Source organism: Trichechus manatus, unplaced genomic scaffold (assembly GCF_000243295.1).
Source record: "Trichechus manatus latirostris isolate Lorelei unplaced genomic scaffold, TriManLat1.0 scaffold00010, whole genome shotgun sequence".
Taxonomy (NCBI): Eukaryota; Metazoa; Chordata; class Mammalia; order Sirenia; family Trichechidae; genus Trichechus; species Trichechus manatus.
The window spans coordinates 15,086,640-15,105,420 of record NW_004443946.1 but is presented as its reverse complement, the minus strand read 5'-3'; the positions used below and the strand labels follow the sequence as shown (position 1 = coordinate 15,105,420).

The 18,781-nt window shown below is 38.1% G+C and overlaps 1 protein-coding gene across 2 annotated transcripts in view; it reads left to right on the top strand.

Moving 5' to 3' along the window:
* Nucleotides 1-18,781, top strand: part of KCNH5 (potassium voltage-gated channel subfamily H member 5) — a 351,487-nt gene that overhangs the window by 56,455 nt on the left and 276,251 nt on the right. For both annotated transcript variants that reach the window (XM_004370933.2, XM_004370932.1), the window contains exons 5-6: nt 7,705-7,820; nt 13,878-14,270. In XM_004370933.2, the coding sequence (XP_004370990.1) occupies nt 7,705-7,820; nt 13,878-14,270 (509 nt within the window). The remainder of the gene's footprint in view (nt 1-7,704; nt 7,821-13,877; nt 14,271-18,781) is intronic.

The following is an 18,781-nucleotide window of genomic DNA, read 5'->3' as shown; positions in this document are numbered from 1 at the left end:
GGAGTATCTTAGATGGCCGCTCACAGGCTTTTAAGACCCCAGACACTACTCACCAAGGTAGAATGTAGAGCATTGTCTTTATAAGCTGTGTCATGTCTTCTTGGCCTTTTTATGATTTTTCATGAAACTTTCAAAACATGGTACAATGGATGCTTCCTTACTGCAGAAGCAGTACTTACAGCCCAAATAAATAAAGTCAAGAGATTTTTTTTTTTAAAATCCCGGGAAAATTACCACTACAATACATTCTTCATTACTGCAAAAGCAGTACTTAGAAGCAAAATAAATAAAATCAAATGAATTTGAATCTCAGGAAAATTACCTCTACTATGTATTCTTCATTATAACAAAAGCAGTACTAACAGCTAAGAAGCAGAAACAGCTGTCCTGGAATACTGCAAAACTGCTCACAGCAGTGCATGCCACCTGCTACATGTGAAAGCAATGATTAGGCCCCAAAATTGAATGCAGGGTAAGAATAACTTATAGGAGTTCCAGTCTCTTGAAAAATACCACTGGAATGCATTATTCCTTATTGGAAAGCCATTATTTACTGTTCAAAAGCTAGAAAAGAAGGGAGCCAGTAACACCTGGAAACAATGAATAAATGAGAAAACGGCCACTATGACTGAATGAAGACTGACAATAACATATTCTAACAATACGTACATTCTCAGCAGGACATAGTAACTGGGAAACATAGTGAGGAGGCTTATGTCACAGAAATAAAGGCAAACCTGTCAATAGTTTAGAAAATTCACACATCCGGGAGGCATTGTCTAAGACAATGCTCAATCTTAACAAAAATGAGGCTCCCACTTAGGATTTTTGAGTTTCACACATTTCAAAAAGCTCCCACCTTGAGGCCAAATGTGTTAAAATTGGGTTAACCCCTTTCCAAAGAACTCCAGAGGCATAAAAAGTGGGTGGGAGAGTGTATGTCCCACGGGTCTTGAAAAGGCTAAGAGTGGAGAGCAGTGAGTAGATATGGGGGATACAAGAGGATTACTGGGCAGCACTAAGGCCCACTTATGGCTAGTGGTCATGAATTTCACTAATATCTATAAGCATGCTTATGTTTTACTCCACCCATGTTCAGCAAAAGGGGTATAGATGTAAAATAAAGAGAGTTGGATTTAACCAGAGTTGGGATTTGGTCAGGTGAGCAAATGAGAAGAATCAAGAAGCTGTAGGATCAAGGAGAAAGATCAGGAGTTTAAGGTGTGGTATTTGCAAAAATTTAAAGAAATACTTAGAGAATAAAAGTTCTGTGCAGGGTATAAGAAAGTGTCTCAGGATTCAGAACAGACTAGTGATTTCACACACTGGAAAATCCAGTATGTGACTTAAAAGCAAGAGCTTTTTCCCTTCTTAATCGGTGAAGGGGCCGGTGATAGGAGCAAAGATTGAAGTCCTCTGAGAATTGGCCAAGATGGGTTGGAAATCATGTCAATCCCATTCTACTTGGATAACTATTTTACCAAGAAACTCTGATATAAAGTTGAAAGACTTGAATAAACTGGCTAACTCTGAATTTTATTTCACAATCCTACCTGGAATAGTGACTGTAACATATGATGGCAACCAACTAATTTGAGTGCAGTTCTTCCTCATAATGAATTCTATGATCACCAAAATTTCATTCTGGATTAATTTTTGCCTTTTAACTAAATGGCACTGGGTGATGTCAACAATACCTTTTGAATTATACCATGATGGTTGGTTGCAAAACACATTGAAAGGGGTGGAAACCAGCTTTGATAGAGTAATTAGTATGTGCCAGGAACTTTATATTCATTATTACTCTATTCCTATAATTCTGAAAATTGGTATTATTACCCTCATTTGACTATTGAAGATGTTGACACTCAGTCTGACTGATTTCAAATCCCTCTTTGCTTCATTGCATCATGCTGCCTCATCCTTTCCTATGAAAACTTATTACTGAGGCTTCTGGCCACCTTAATTCCCTGCTCTCCTTTCTGTCTACAAAAACTAAGCACAAGTTGAGAATCACCCTGATTCTAATAGAATTGTACTGTTTTAAACCAAAGAAATTTACTGATAATAATTTAAGGAATTAAAGTGTTCTTGTTATGTTTTGTTCCTGGTATTGAGATCTTGAACAGTTGTTCAGATAATCAGTCAATAGTACCTGACACATCGTTTATAATAATACAAAGGGGAAAAATTACAGCCAGAAAAGCCATTCTGTTGATTATCCATATATGTGTTCTGAAAGAGATAGCCCAAATCTCTGCCCATTTATACTGTATAGTATTTTCGAACAGACTCCAAAACTGCCAAGACATTTATAGTGTGAAATATCCTGTGCCAAATAGTTATGGCACCTTTGTGCCAATAATTGAGACAAGACAAAACAAAAGACAAAAAAACCCACATACTTAGAATGAAAATAACAGCAAAAATAGCAGCCTTTCCCTTGTGGGAAGCCAATGGTTTTTCTTTAGAGAAGAAACAGCATATGAAATATGAGTAATTATACTATTCTGTCTCTTTGGCCAAGAGTATAATTGTTTATCTAAGCTTTTTTTCTTATAGATTAGAATCTTGTATTGCAGTCTAGATTGATTTAACTGCTTCTGTGAGTTCCTTTAATTCTTAAGATTGGGCAGTCCATGACAAAGAGGTTAATTGCAACCCAATAGAACTAAACTAATGTTTTATTAAGAAGGAGTTGGTATCCTGAGCTTTTAGGAGAACAAATGTTTTGTAATGCCATGAACAACTTACAGAGCAAGTATTAGGCTCTTCATATTCAGCTGTCTATGCACATTACCTCGTATCGACCACATCTAAGTAGCGTCAGTGAACTGTGCTGAATAATCAGTCACACCAGTTAGGTCTCTGTAAAGGTGAGATCAGTAAATGTATCACTGGGAAAAGTTAGAACTGCTGATGTGTCTTTTTTCTCTGATCTAGACAGCGAGGCTGCTCAACGTCTTCAAAGTTTGTATAGTGGGGGTTGGCAAGAAATCAAATGAACTAATTTAGCTAAGAACACAGATGATTTCAAAGGGATAGGCATAAGGAAATTCAATGCGGCATTGTTAGTGATAGGGAAATTCCGGAAGCCACTAGATGTTATCAAGAGAACGTATGTGTGTTCAGGAAAGAGCAAATGTTCATTTCTCTGAAATGACTGAGTTTGAGACAGGAGCCAGATGCCTTTGTGGGTAGGTCTAGAGGTGAGGGGGAGAGAAGGGAAGTTGAAGGTTATTTTCCCGATGACTTGTTTTTTCAGGGAAGGGCGAGGCAAGGTAATCTGCTGAAAGCGAGGAGAGAGGGATAGTACAGTGGTCTTGAGAAAAATGCTAATTGTTAGAACCAGGGACTACCAGAAGGCCCTGACAGAGACAAATAAGATTCCTGAGAAGCTCTGAGAGCTCATCTTTGAGTACTCCAGTTGATTTAAATGTGAAATAAAAATTGCTTGGCTTTGTATTGGTTCTCCAGCTTCCAGAACATTTTGATATCAAAGCTCCTTAAAGGTTACTCAAATTGACAATTACTTTTAACTTTGCTTTCTCTAGGAAGAAAAAAATCCTTTCCAAATCTTTCCTCCTAAATTTCCCTCTCCCAGTATTTCTGAGTCATTTCAACATTTGCCACCACTACTTTTCTTTTCCTGCTAGCAATTTTCAAATTCTCCTTCAATGGGCAGAATTACAGTCCTCAGCATGTCTAACATTCCCTCCTCAGTCTCCACTATCACACCTTTTCTACCCAAAGCCCTTCCTTCATGGGATAGGTGAGTTATACTAACACTTGCTAACAGCTGAATGTATTTATCTCTTTATATTTAAATTTTACCTACATATAATGTTAATTCCTGTTCAGTGTTTTTACTTATTTAGTCATTCATTCATTCAACAAAAACGTATGTAGTGGCCACTATGTGCCAATTGTGGTACTAGACAACCAGGGATAGAAAGAATATGATCTGTCCTCTAAAAGTCATATCACGTAATAAGTTCCATTTTCGCTTATGTTTAAGGGTAGTTTCACTCAGAAAATGCTGTGTGAAAATACTTTTAGAACAAAGAGTTAATACTACATTTTCTCTCAGTTTCTTCCTGTATTTAATCAATGATAGTCCTATATTTTCCCATGAAGAAAAATACATGTGTTTTATTTTCATTGTTTTTAATTTTTTGTCATCTTTTAGGAACCTAGAATAAGGGAAGAAATATTCCTTGATCATACTGACTTCATGTGTAAATTAAGATACACCAAGAGACATATTTGAACAAGCTTTGTTTTTATATATAAATTAGGAACTATTGCTTCCTCATTAAGAAACCCAGTAGTGTACTCACAACGCTTCAAATAGAAAATCAGAGGTTGATAAGCTTTCGTTGTCATATTTCTGCTTTGTCACACGTTTACTTCCCTGCATGATCCTAGGAAATGAGAGAACACGTGCCATTTGATGATTTGTACTCTTCCATGTGTCATTCATTCCATTTATTCCTTTAGCATCTCCTGTTACATTTTTCAAAATATTTTCTAGATAAACCTTATTTCCCTTTTAATTCAATATTCAGCATTACTTCAACATTACCTAATTTATAAATATAAACCTCAGTAAGTTCGAGACATTTCTAGAAATAATCAATGCAATTAAGATACTCAGTTAATGTAAGAAAGAGAAATGACCACTAGGTAATATTCTAAGATACCCATTGCTAAGACAGTTGCTGTCATATAAAGATGCCCTCACCACTTTCACCCCAATAAACCGGAACCAAACTCTAACCTAATGATAATAAAACAAAATGGGGTTTATTGTTAACTCTAGTTTTTAAAATTCGAAATAAATTTTATTTATTTATGGCCTCCTTTGTGCCAGGCCCTGGGCCAGGTGCTGGATAAGGAGAGTTAGACAATAGTGAGGGTGAGGACATGCTGATCAACTACTGTATCACAGTGCTGTTAGTGCCATGTGGGCTATGTATCCTATGCTGTGACTGTGCAGAGGAGGATACCTCTGTCTTACAGGTCAACCCTAGAAGCCTCCAGAAGGAGTTAATCCTTGAACTGAATCTATAGGGATGAGCAGGAGTTAGCCAGACAGATAGGATAGGGAAAAGGCATACCAGGCAGACAGAATTATACCATGTGAAAACACAGAGGCATGAAACGTCATCAGGTGCTCAGAAATTACTAGTAGATTTAATTTTGGTTTTGAATTTATTCTTTTTTAGTTTGCTATTGGTTGTAGTAAGACTGGAATACAAGGCATCTATAAAGAAGTGATGGGAGATGGATATGGAACAAAACCTTGGGGCCAGATATACCAAACCGAGGAGGTTAAATTATCCTGATTACCTCCGGGAGCTGTTAAAGAGTTTGAAAAGGGAGAAAGGCATGGTCATATTTGTGCTTTCCAAAGAACTTGAGAAGTAATGTGAAGAGTTGCTTGGAGGGAGTATATGGTCAGGAAGCAGACAGAGAGTATGATCTTTAGGATGCTGCCACCTCACTCAGGAGAAAGATGATATATTGTCTAACATAGTATGAGTGGGGTAAGGAGTTTCGATCTGCGAGCTGTTGATTAAGTTATAATCTATAAGGCCTGGATATGATTAGATGTGTGTGTGTGTGTGCGCGAAGTTAATAGTGAAGAGGGTCAATTTCATGTCTTGGACAACTGGAAAAATCATGGGGCCATTCAACAAGACCAGGAATATATAAAAGATACAAAGTTGGCAGGGGGGATGGGAAGGGATGGTGATAAGATCAATTTTGGACATGTTGAGTTTCAGATGCCTGTAGGGCATCTTAGTAAAGGTGACCAGTACCAACTAGATACAGAGCTCTAGCACTTAGAAGAAAAGTCTGATGATAGAGATTGCCTATTGGTCTTTTATTATTGTGTCTTTTATGTGCTTAGAGGGCTGGTGCCATGTCTGGTGCTTGTTTTTTTCTTTAGCACATTGCACAGAGTTAGGTTTAGGGTTGGATACAATTCTGAAAGCCTAATGCTTTCTTTTTTTGTTTTGTTTATTTGTTTTAGTTACTAGGATGGCATCTGTTAATGAATGAGAAATAACGACCTTCTATCAATTGATGCCAGTTTGTTTCTTCTCCAATTCAGTTGTTGACTACCGTAGAGGATGCTGAATTGGTGGGGCAATACAAAGCTCGAATGAAACCCGAATTAGTATTAGCAATAGTCGTAAAGTATGACATCACTTACCTACATGGTATGGTTGGAAAGACCTTAGGCTATTGTCTTCCCAGTATTTCTTCCTTCCCCTTCTTTCACATTGTCTGAAATTTCATCATTACCATGAGTGTCATTCTTTTGGACAATCAGGAGTTTCTCATTTTTAAGGGTTGCTGGCAAATACCCTTGTGAAGGGTGTTACCATAGAAGTTATCAAATGCTAATTCTTAATGGAATCTTTAATGGTTTCAGAGTTTTTTTAAAATACCTGGAGAAAGGAAAATTGAGACAGGAGAAGAATACAGTGATGTTGTTCTACTTGTTCACATCTCCTTGACATGTCCTTGAGATAAATGATTTTAATAATGACAATCTGAGGCCTCAGAAGAAATTTCTTTCCCATTAAATTCACATTACTTTCCCCAGGAAGTTACAGCTGTTTCAAAAAACATTATTAAGGATTCTAGATATTCCAAAAAAATAATTTTTAGATATCACAGCAGTTGTTAATATGAGAGGGATAACATTTTGCTGTGTTACAAGGAAGTTGGAGTTGTGTGCTAAGACGCGTAATACGTGAGCCAATGTAACAGACCCAATTTGTTAAAATTGGGATTTATTATCTTATATGTGTATACATGCACACAAATATACAGTAAGACTGTGTTTAATTAGGGTTATACTAAGTACTGTAACAAATAAACCCCCAGCTTTCAGCAGTTTACCACAATAGAAACATATTCTTTGCACAGATAACAGTCCAAAGTAGTTGCTTCTGGCTGGCATATGGCATTCTTCCACGCAGTGATTCAGGGGCTTTCCCATCTTCTAGGGCCTTATCATTTGCAGCCAGCTGGTAGACTGGGAAAAAAGTTTGGAGAAGTTCCACTTGCTTCTTAAGTCTTGGCATGGAAGAGATGCACATCACTTCTCCTTATATTCTGTTGGTGAGAGTTAGTGACACGGTTACATGTAGATGCAAGGAAAGCCAGGAAAGGTATTCCCTGGCTGGGCAGCTATTTCCCAGTGACAAGCCTATATAATGCAAAGGGGAGCACAGAATTTTGAGGACAGCTAGCTGCCTTGGGAAACTCTGGCGGCATAGTGGTTAAGTGCTACGGCTACTAACTAAAAAGTCGGCAGTTCATATCCACCAGGAGTTCCTTGGAAACTCTATGGGGCAGTTCTACTCTGTCCTACAGGGTTGCCATGAGTCAGAATCAACTTCACGGCAATGGGTTTGGTTTTTGTTTTTTTTAGCTGCCTTGACCAAAGGGACTATATAATAGACATGAGCAAAATACAAAAGTTATGCATAAAAGCTACGCGTTATTTTATAGCTACACCTCAAAACATGATGATGTTTATGTGGATATCAAATGCTTTAGACTGATACTTTTCATTAGTTCTATGTGCTATGCAATTGCTAAGATCCTGTGAATATTAGCAAGAACATTGGATTCCATATTCATTATATGTGAAAACTGAGACTTTCTTTTCTTATTTTTAAGGTTGGACAAAATTTGCCCGATTGACACGAGCTTTGACAAATAGCCGAAGTGTTTTGCAGCAGCTCACACCAATGAATAAAACAGAAGTGGTCCACAAACATTCAAGACTAGCTGAAGTAAGTGAGACTAACTGCTTCCCGAGATGGTGGTGGTGGTACTTTTTTTTTTTCCCCAAATGATTCAATATAGGTATTGCTGGCTGTTATTTTATAAGTATTTTTTTGCTAACTTATTTTTCCCTTGTACAAATCTCAAATATTTCCTTTTATTCTCTCCTGCTTTTAAATGAGCAAGTAGTTCATGACCTCACAGGTGATGCCTGTAGAGTGTGCAGTTTCTTTTGAGCAAGCGAGATAGGGAATTCACTAATTTATCCATTTTATGTATGCAGCAAACAGTTATTGAAGGTTTACTCTGTGCCTGGCACTCTGCAAAGGATATAAATAAGAAATGGTCTTTGTCATCGAGGATCTACAGATCCAGCAGAGAAAACTGACAATAGAATGTGACAAATTTTATGATGGGTACTGTGGGAGCCCATAAAGGAGCATTTGCCCACACTTAGAACTCCAGAGAAAGCTACGTGCATGATGTGATACCTGAGCTAAGTGAATATTAAATGAAAACTTTAAGAGTTAGCCAGACAAAGAAGGAATGAAGGTCATTCCTACTAGGGAAGCCAGCATGTGCAAAGGCTCAGAGATGAGAGAGTATGATGACTCTGAGTATGACTTCGGTGTGCTTGGAGTCAGGTGGAGAAGAAAAGGCTTAGAATGGCATATAGTGCGATGGTGATGGTTGGTAGGAGCCACATCATAAAGTGTCTCATGTGCTGTGGAAATGACATGATCACATTTGTGATTTAGAAAAAACTCTCAAGGAGAGTTTGGTCCCAATTGAAGTCCCAGTTGGTTTCCTTTGTAGTCCAATGTTTCTACTGTATTTATTTAAGAATATTATTCTGAGAAGAGGTCCACAGATTTCACGAGACTGCCAAAGGGATTGATCACACAAAAATGGTTAAGAGCTCCTGCTTGACCTGGTGGCTCTGGAGAATGAGTAGGTAGGGAACCCAGTTAGGAAGTCCTCACAGCTAGGATGACCATGGCCTGAAACAGGTAGCAGAAGTAGGCAGATACAGAGACACCAAGATTAGAGTCAACACATTTGTTGACAGATTAGAATTGAGTGCGAAACAAGAGGGGTGAGTCAAGGACAACTCCTCTGTTTTTGGCTTGGACAATTGGGTGGATGGTGGTGTTGGTAAATAAAATGGTAAATATAAGAGGAGGAGGAGAAGGTTTTGGGGCAATGATAATGAGTTCAGTTTTGGACACATTAAGTTTGAAGTTCCTGATGGAAAATGAGCGTGGAGATGCCCAAAAGATAGTGGGATTTATGGACCTGGCACTCTGGAGGGATATTTGAGTTATAGGCTTAGGTGTCATCCTAACAGATATGGCTGATATAGCCATAGGATTAGATGATATCACCCAGGGAGTGTTAGACAGCAAAGAGAAAAGGAATGATAGAACCATGAGATAGCTAAAAGCTTTATTGTTCACATGTCTTTTGTAATCATCATTTATCTCACTGCTATGAAAGTTGCCAAAAATCTAATTAAGCTATAAAACCTATCCTAAGCATTTGGTGGATACTCACAAAATATTCTGAGGGAATTTACCAAAGATGAGAAAATAAAATTAAATGCATATGTTCATCAGTTTGCTCTGCCCAAGAAAAGTGGGTTGAAGCACTCCTGAGTAACTGTCTTAACTAGTTGTAAATATTAAGTCTCATTTGGAGAGGGATGGGAAGTAAAATATATTCCCTGAATCTGGACGACCCTGGAGTTCTTCTTAGACCATAGGTAACAGAGAGGCTTGTTATGGCCTTCTCCTCTAAATAGCACTGTTATCTTGGGGAGAGATTAATACTTTGACATACAGATGTGTTTTTAAAAACAAAAATAAGACATTAAAGTAATTAAATATTAACCGGTAATGATAATCACTATACTTTAAAAAATGATAAGCAATTAGCACAAGATTTAAAGCAGACAAATAGACACAATTTCCTTTTTCAATGCTTGTTAGCAAGTACTACATGATTTTGCAGCTACTTTCTTTTCTGCCTTGAGTTGTCAACTTCTTTCTATAACTCAAGCTGAAGCATAGCTGTGACTGTTGACTTTGATAGTCATGATTCCTTTTGGGTTACATCTGTTCAGAGTTTTTTTTTTTTCCCCTTTACACAACTAGACAAGAACAAGAGGAAGAGGACCACAGAGAAGAAAATCTCTCTTACCACCCTGAATCCTTCATGATTGTTTTTTCTCCATAACAGATGGAAAGTTTTTTTTTTTTTTTACCTTTGACAGCTCATCATTTTTATTTTTATTTATTTATTTTTTTGAGGAACTTGTATCATTTCTTCTCATCTGATTTTTTTTGCTTTGTCTTTTGATTATTGGTATTTCTTCATCAGTCATCCCTTATTCACAAACCTGATTCAGACACAAAACTGCTTTCTCTCAGATCTTTGGCGTGGTTTTAGAGGACTTTCAGAAATAACAAGGTTTCAACAGAGATTTAGTCTGCACTTCTGCAGTGTGTGCTCCTAGCTCTCTAAAGACTGACCCAAAAGAAATACCATGCTAACTCAAGAATATCGTTCTTCCAATTGTACTCAAAGAGTCTTATAATTTGCTCATCTGGGGTGTCTGGTTTTCCTGTGCGATTTCAGGTTGTCTTATTTTTCTCCAAGATACGTAGATTTTATCTCAATTCCGTCTGGACCTCCAAATTTGAAGCCATTCCCGGCATCAAATATTCTGGTCTTTCTGTAAGCATTTCATTAAGTTTCAACAGACATCAACATCCTGCTGGTTACCTTCGGGTCTTCACTATCATACTAGATGGAGATAAATATACACACCACTGCCACATCAGTGCTCCTGACTCAGAGTCAATGCTCTTAGATCTTCAGAGAACAAGAGTATGTCTGTGTCAGTACAAAAATACATCAGAAAATGTGATTTGAACCCCCTTCCACCTAAAGGTTTTGCTTATAAAAGAGCAAATAAAACAACAATGGAAGTGACAAGTTGTTGCTCACTGATTTATAAAAGAGAGCCCAAGAGAGCTAAAATTAAAATAGTGCTCTGCTTAGTAGAAAGAGCAAAGCCCGAATATGTGTATATCTTTTTTTTTTGTTGTTGTTTCCATTCTTTTCCTCTTGTTCCACCTCTTCTCCCTCTTCTCATTTAGTGTTTTTAGGACATTTTACATAAGCAAGTCATTGTCTAAAGAATTAGACCTTGAATGTCTAAAGAAATATAAAATAAGGAAGCAATCTCACATTGGGCTGCACGTTATAATCACCTGGGGAGGTTTTGAAAATATAAGTTCTCTGAGAACCCACATAAGACCAATTTAATCAGATTCAGTGGGGTGGGGTTTTGGTATGAGTATATTGTATTTTTTAAAAACCTTCTCAGATGATTCTAATGGGTAGCCAGATTTAAGAAATGTCAAACTCAGGGGTGATCCTATTGTATCTCTAGGGGAACTATCTTCCAGTATTCCAGGTATTGAGCAGTACACAGGGAAATGTTTTAATTTCTTTCAACAGGAGAAGAAAAAGAAACTTTTAGGTAAAAAGTGATTTTAATATATAATATTAACATATTCTTCTTTGTGCCAATGCAGTCATAGAGCATAATTTTAATTTTTATTATTACTTTTTTAATGAAGGAAGGGGCCCATGAAGGCAACAGTGTCCAGAGCCCACAAAAGTCATATTGTGGTGTTATGGATTGAATTGTGTCCCCCCAAAATACCTATCAATTTGGCTAGGCCATGGTTCCCAGTATTGTGTGACTGTCCACTATTTTGTCACATGATATGATTTTCATATGTGATGTAAATCCTGCCTCTATGATGTTAATGAGGCAGGACTCAGTCTATAAGATTAGGTTGTGTTTTGAGTCAATCTCTTCGGAGATACAAAAGAGAGAAGCCAGCAGAGAGACAGAAGGACCTCATACCAACAAGAAAATAGTGCCAGGACCAGAGCACATCCTTTGGGCCCAGGGTCCTTGTGTTGGGAAGCTCCTAGACCGGGGGAAGATTAATGACAAGGACCTTCCTTCAGAGCCGACAGAGAAAGTCTTCCCCTAGAGCTAATGCCCTGAACTCAGACTTCTAGCCTCCTAGACTGTGAGACAATAAACTTCTGTTTGTTGAAGCCATCCACTCGTGGTATTTCTGTTATAGCAACACTAGATAATTAAAACATGCGGTGAGGAGTTTGTTCTTATTTTCCAAGTCTGAATTCTTTGTGCTCAAACAGTATGTAGACATAGATGGTAAAACACTAACATTGGAAATAAAAGAAATTTTCATGTCTAACACAGTGACATTGAAACTGATAACCAGTGGTTGAGATGTGAGAGAGAAGCCATGGTTATGTGATTCTGTATACGCAATACTCCTGTCCCAACATAAAGCTTACATTCCTGGTAGGACAATTTGCTGCTAAGTAATTTAAGACCAAATGGGAAAAATATAGCTAGGGCACTGATAATATGAGTAAATGCATAAAAATCTTCATAAATATTTCTAATAATTATTGAACTAAAACCGATAATTATAGTACAACTAAAGAGAATACCAGTAACATATTATAAATTTAGTTTTAATGTACTTCAGTTCTTTTTTTGAGAGACTTTTCAGGATAATTGTTTCCCAAGTTTCAAAAGATGCTAATATAATTGCTTTGCTTTGTGGTAGATGAGACTCATGCTAATAGGTATTTTTGTTTATATCTATTCCTCCATTCAATTGATCAATGTATTTCGGATTTTATGATTTAGATATTTTGAATTCTACCTCCTTGATCCCCGTAATCCCTAAGACACTGAGTAATTGGATGCATAGATGGGCAAAGCTATTGGAAAACATTATTTAACAAATTCTCACTCATTTACCAAACTGCTTGGCACATAGGTTTACTCAGTCTTAACTTCACTGATGCCATAGAGCAGTCCTGATACCAGGACTCTGACCGGGTCCTTCAACTCATTTTCACTGTTTCCAGGTTCCTTCCCTCTAACAGAAGCTAGAGTCTAGTCGCTAAAGTCCTGCGTTACTTTTGCCCAGGGCTGTCCAAACTTCTGCTCGTTATGTCATTTGCTTTTTCTCTTTGTCTCTTAATTAGACCTAATCAGAATAAATCAAGTTTCATATAACCTTGCACTGAAATTCTTGCATTTGTCAAAAAGGTATAGAGACATGAACTGAGTCTTTAGAACTTTTTTTTTTCCCCTAAAGGGAATTTGCATCTGTGCAGGAAATGCAATATTCTTTAAGTTCTGATTTAAAGGAGAAAAGGAAAAAGCAGTGTATAACATTTACAACTTGTTATATCTGTGTGCTAGTCATCAGGCCCCATGCTAAGTCCCACTCAATAACAAGATCACCAACAGTGGGGTCCTGGGGTTCAGTGAGACTTTGAGAGTCAAAGTTATGCTTCCTGAGGTGCTAAATATGTGTGAGAAATGGATAAGGGTGAGTGACCCAAATAACTGTTGGACACTCAGTGAGAGATGTGTGACTGCAGGCAGGCTTGCAAAGTGAGTGTGCAGAAGATATTCCAAGGAGCGGATGTCCAGCAGTGCTGTGGAATCAATGCTGGCTGCTGGAAAGTAAGCCAGATGGACCAGCAGACAGATCATTACGACAGAACAATTGAACATGGAGGAACTTCCTTTGAAAAAAATTCGGTACAATGCAGGAGAAGAATAAGACAAAGTCCTGGAGCATGACTGGCCTTGAAACCAAGAATCATGATAAATAGGCTGTGGTTTGACTGTCAGTAAGTTTAATCTAGGAGTCCCTAGGTGGCGCAAATGGCTAAGTGCTTGACTCCTAGCCAAAATGGTTGATAGTTTGAAGTTACCCAGAGGTACCTCAGAAGATAGGCCTGGCGATCTGCTTCTGAAAGGTCACAGGCTTGAAAATCCTATGGAGCAGTTCTATTCTGCACAAATGGGGTCACCATGAGCTTGAATCAACTAGACTAGCAACTAACAACAACAAGAAGTCTGATCTCATTACTAACTCTGCAGTGATATCTAAGTCATTTATAGATATGTATTTTCTCTTTTTTAGGTTCTTCAGCTGGGATCAGATATCCTTCCTCAGTATAAGCAAGAAGCGCCAAAGACGCCACCACACATTATTTTACATTATTGTGCTTTTAAAACGACTTGGGATTGGGTGATTTTAATTCTTACCTTCTACACCGCCATTATGGTTCCTTATAACGTTTCCTTCAAAACGAAACAGAACAACATAGCCTGGCTGGTGCTGGACAGTGTGGTGGATGTTATTTTTCTGGTTGACATTGTTTTAAATTTTCACACAACCTTTGTGGGGCCCGGTGGTGAGGTCATTTCTGACCCCAAACTCATAAGGATGAACTATCTGAAGACTTGGTTTGTGATTGATCTGCTGTCTTGTTTACCTTATGACATCATCAATGCCTTTGAAAATGTGGATGAGGTAAGCATTTTTTTTTTTTTTTGGACTACTGTGGATCATATGTTTTGAGAACATTCAGATAAGAGGAGTCTACAGATAAACCAAACTTCTTTTTAGCCACCACTTTCAACCTACACCCTACTAAACACTTGCTATATATTATTCTCATATTTGATTAATTTGTGTCCATTTCTTTTTCTTGATTTCTGATGAAAAATGCTAATAACTTGAAAAATAGAAGAGAAGTGGTGGTTGTGGTTAGAGGGGGTGGAGGGAAAAAAGGCAGAAGCAGTCAAATACAGTTCACAAACTAGATAACTGATTAGAAGATGATGGAATGAGGTGTATTTTATTTGAAAAACTGTAGCATTTTAAAACTCAGTGTATCCGTGGGTGGGCCTTGCGACTCTTCCTCTCCAGTAGATGTGGTAGCAGTGCTTGAGTTCACATAAATAAAAGAAAACTTTTGTAGAAGAGCAGTTCTTGAATTTTCATCGTTTGGTTTCTTCCTTATAGTTTTTGCTTTAAATTTTGTCTGAGTTCATTTTTGGGTATGCTATATTGGATGACCTCTGATGTCTGGACTAATTAACAGTTCTGCTCATTTAAAGATATCTGTGCAACTGGAAATACTTAATGTGTATGCCTTAAAAGACCACTTCATCCAGAGCTTCTTAGCCTCTAACTTAATAGTGAATGGTCTCCAAGTTGTTAGACCAAGATAATAAGATGCAACCAATAATCTCAATTAATATAAATGAGCCAATATAGAAAGAATCTATTATTAAAATGTGTTCGTAATGATATTACGAACTTAATTTCCCTAAAGACTGCTGTGTTCTTGTAGATTTTCAGATGGAAAATTCTCCATTACACTGATGTTGTTGTTACTCTGTGTGTTGAACAGTAGGTTGAAACTTTTCTCCAGTGTTTTTTCCCCATAAAATTTCTATATTCAATCAGTTTCAATGATTTTTTTCTTGTCTTAGTTCCTGAAAAGTTAAGTGTAGACATTTTATGTTGATACTGCTTAGGTAATTGTTACTTAAAAAATTATGGACAAAAAGGAATTACAATAATTTGTTTTCTAATGTTGGATTTCACCCATATGAAGCTTTTAAAGGTACATTTATTTCTTTCCTATTTACCCTCTGGAGAGGATTGAAAGGAGTTAATAGTGAAAATGCTGATTGTATGATAACTGGACAATAAGCAGTATATTTTACTTATGAGGTCAGTGGTAGATCAGTGGTAGAATTCTCACCTTCCACATGGGAAACCCAGGTTTGATTCCTAGGCAATGCACCTCGTGTGTAGCCACCGCTCTCTGTTGATGGAGACTTGTGTGTTCCTATGATGCTGAACAGACTTCAGCAGAGCTTCTAGACTAGGATGGACTAGGAAGAAGGGCCTCGTGGTGTACTTCCAAAAATCAGCCAGTGAAAAGCCTAGGGATCACAACAGTCTGATCCACAACCGATAACGGGGATGGCGCAGTACCGGGCAGCATTTTGTTCCATTGTGCATGGGGTCACCATGAGTCAAGGGCCAACAAAACGACAGTTAATAACAACATATTTTACTTACTAAATGGATTAATATATTCACGTTTCATTTATTTAGACTATAGGCATAAAAACTTGAAGAAAAATAAGCAAAAAGATTTGCTCAATTCCCAGAAAATACATTAAGTATATTATGTAATAATAAATACATTAAAAATAATGCATAAATATATTAATAGAGGCTTACTCTCACTTATATTAAGGTAAATGCAAAATAAAATTATACTGAAATACCATTTTTCAGTTATCACACTTTGATAATGTTCCAGATTGGTGACTATGGTGGCCAGCGAGGTACCCTGCTGAGATCTCCTTTCAAGAGAACCTGCTGTGTGGAATAGTCAGTGGCATGTGGGAGCCAGCTACTAGCTTGGGAAAGTATCTCTTTCAAACTCAGTGCTCAGTGACACCACATTGATAGCTTGAAATTGGCCAGAGTGGGAGCATTTGTACCACAGAAAGCAGCAAATGCTATGAATAAAGAGTTCTTTTTTTTTTTACCCTTCTGGAGAGCCAGTCACTAAATATTTGTCGACACAGTTGATCACAGTTGACTGACAACTACTATACTTTCTGATCCATTGCAGTGCACACCATGAGGCCACACTTCTTCAAGGCTTCTCCAAGCCCGTGACTGAGAATGGTGGGGATGCTGTAATTAGTCTACTCCTGCCCAATGCAAGACTCCTCTAGTGAGCAGCTTTTGCTCCGGGATTCCTCATTTACCTGGTCTGGACTTTCTCAGAACTGTGCTGTGGTCTGAGGCCCTCCCTACCCAAATCTTCCTTCTCTCTTGAATTGGGAGTCAGACCTGCACTGTGAAGTGAAAGCTCTCCCTATTCCTCTCCTCCCCTTCATCTTTCCTAGGCATTTATTTCAGTAAAACTCTTGTACATCTAATTCTGACTTGGCATCTGCACCTTAAAGGACCTGAACTGACAAAGTAAGGGTGTGGGGAAAGGCACTCTCAAACATTACTGGGGGAGTATGAATTGGTATAAGCTCTAAACTCAAAAACAAACCAAACCCGTTGCTGTTGAGTTGATTCCAACTCATAGAGACCTTACAGGACAGAGTAGAACTGCTGCGTAGTTTCCAAGGAGCAGCTGGTAGATTTGAACTGCCAGCCGTTTGGTTAGCAGCCGAGCTCTTATCACTTTACAAAGAGCAATTAGACAACGTCTTATTTTATAAACTCGTGGCGACCCTATACGTACAGAGTAGAACTGCTCCGTAGGGTTTTCAAGGCTGTTTTCTGCCTTTTAGAAGCCGATCACCAGGGCTTTATTCTGAGGCTCCTCTGGATGGGTTCAAACCACCAACCTTTTGGTTAATAGTCCAGTTTTTAACTGTTTGTACCACCTCGGGCCCGTTATGAGTTGAATCTATGTGACCGGCAATGTTCCTTTTTTTGGTGGTTTAATTAAAGAGCGGATAACAACTTTCAAATTGTTTAGGAGATTATTTTGCTATTTGCTTCCATGTCACCAAATGACATGATTCTATATCTACTTCTTGGTTTTTCAGTTTTAGGCCTTTGACTTCCCATGTGGAAGATGAGGTTTCCATCACCTTTCCTCCTAGCCTCACCATTTGCCTACACCAACTGATTCTGACATTCTCACAATATAGTTATATGGTCCTTTTGGTTTGATCAATATTAAGTGTTTGCATTATTATGACTACAAATATTATATTAAGCATCCTTTCAGCATGCTAAGATTATTTTTCCTTTCCTGCACTTGACGTTTTCCCAAGAATTGATAACTCTCTTGTTTTGTCAATTTGCTTGGTTTTCTCTGTTGTTGTTGTTATTGTCAGGTGCCACTGAGTAGGTTCCAACTCACAGTGACCCTGTGTACAACAGAATGAAACACTGCCTGGTTCTGCGCCATCCTCAACAATTGTTGTTACGCTTGAGCCCATTGTTGGTGGAAACTGTGTCAATCTAACTCATTGAGGGTCTTCCTCTTTTTTGCTGACCCTCTACTTTACCCAGCATAATGTCCTTCTCCAGGGACTGGTCCCTTCTGATAACATATCCAAAGTACATGAGATGAAGTCTTGCCATCCTTGCTTCCAAGGAGCATTCTGGCTGTACTTCTTCCAAGACAGATTTGTTTGTTCTTTTGGCAGTCCACGGTATATTCAATTTTCTTCGCCAGCACCCTAATTCAAAGGCGTCAGTTCTTCTTTGGTCTTCCTTATTCATTGTCCAGTTTTTGCATGCATATGAAGCAATTGTAAATACCATGACTTGGGTCAGGCATACCTTAGTCCTCAAAGCCACGTCTTTGCTTTTTAACACTTTGAAGAGGTCTTCTGCAACATGTTGTTTGATTACTTGACTGCCGCTTCCATGAGTGTTGATTGTGGATCCAAGTAAAATGAAATTCTTGACAACTTCAATCTTTTCTCCACTTATCATGATGTTGTTTATTGGTCCAGTTGTGAGGATTTTTGTTGAGGTGCAATCCATACAGAAGGCTGTGATCATTGATTTTCATCAGTGAGTGCTTTAAGTCCTCTTCACTTTCAGCAAGCAAGGTTGTAACATCTGTGTGTTGTAGATTGTTAATGAGTCTTTCTCCAATCCTAATGCTACATTCTTCTTCATATAGTCCAGCTTCTCGGATTATTTGCTTAGCATACAGGTTGAATAAGAAACAAACAAAAAAACCCAAACCTATTGCTCCTGAGTGAATTCTGACTCCTAGTGACCCTATAGAACAGGAAAGAACTGCACCATAGGGTTTCCAAGGAGCAGCTGGTGGATTTGAATTGCCAACCTTTTGGTTAGCAGCCATAGCTCACCATAGCTCTTAACCACTGCACCACCAGGTCTCCACAGATTGAATAAGTATGATGAAAGGATAGAACCCTGACACACACCTTTCCTGACTTTAAACCACACAGTATCCCCTTGCTCTGTTCGATTGACTGCCTCTTAGTCTACGTACAGGTTCT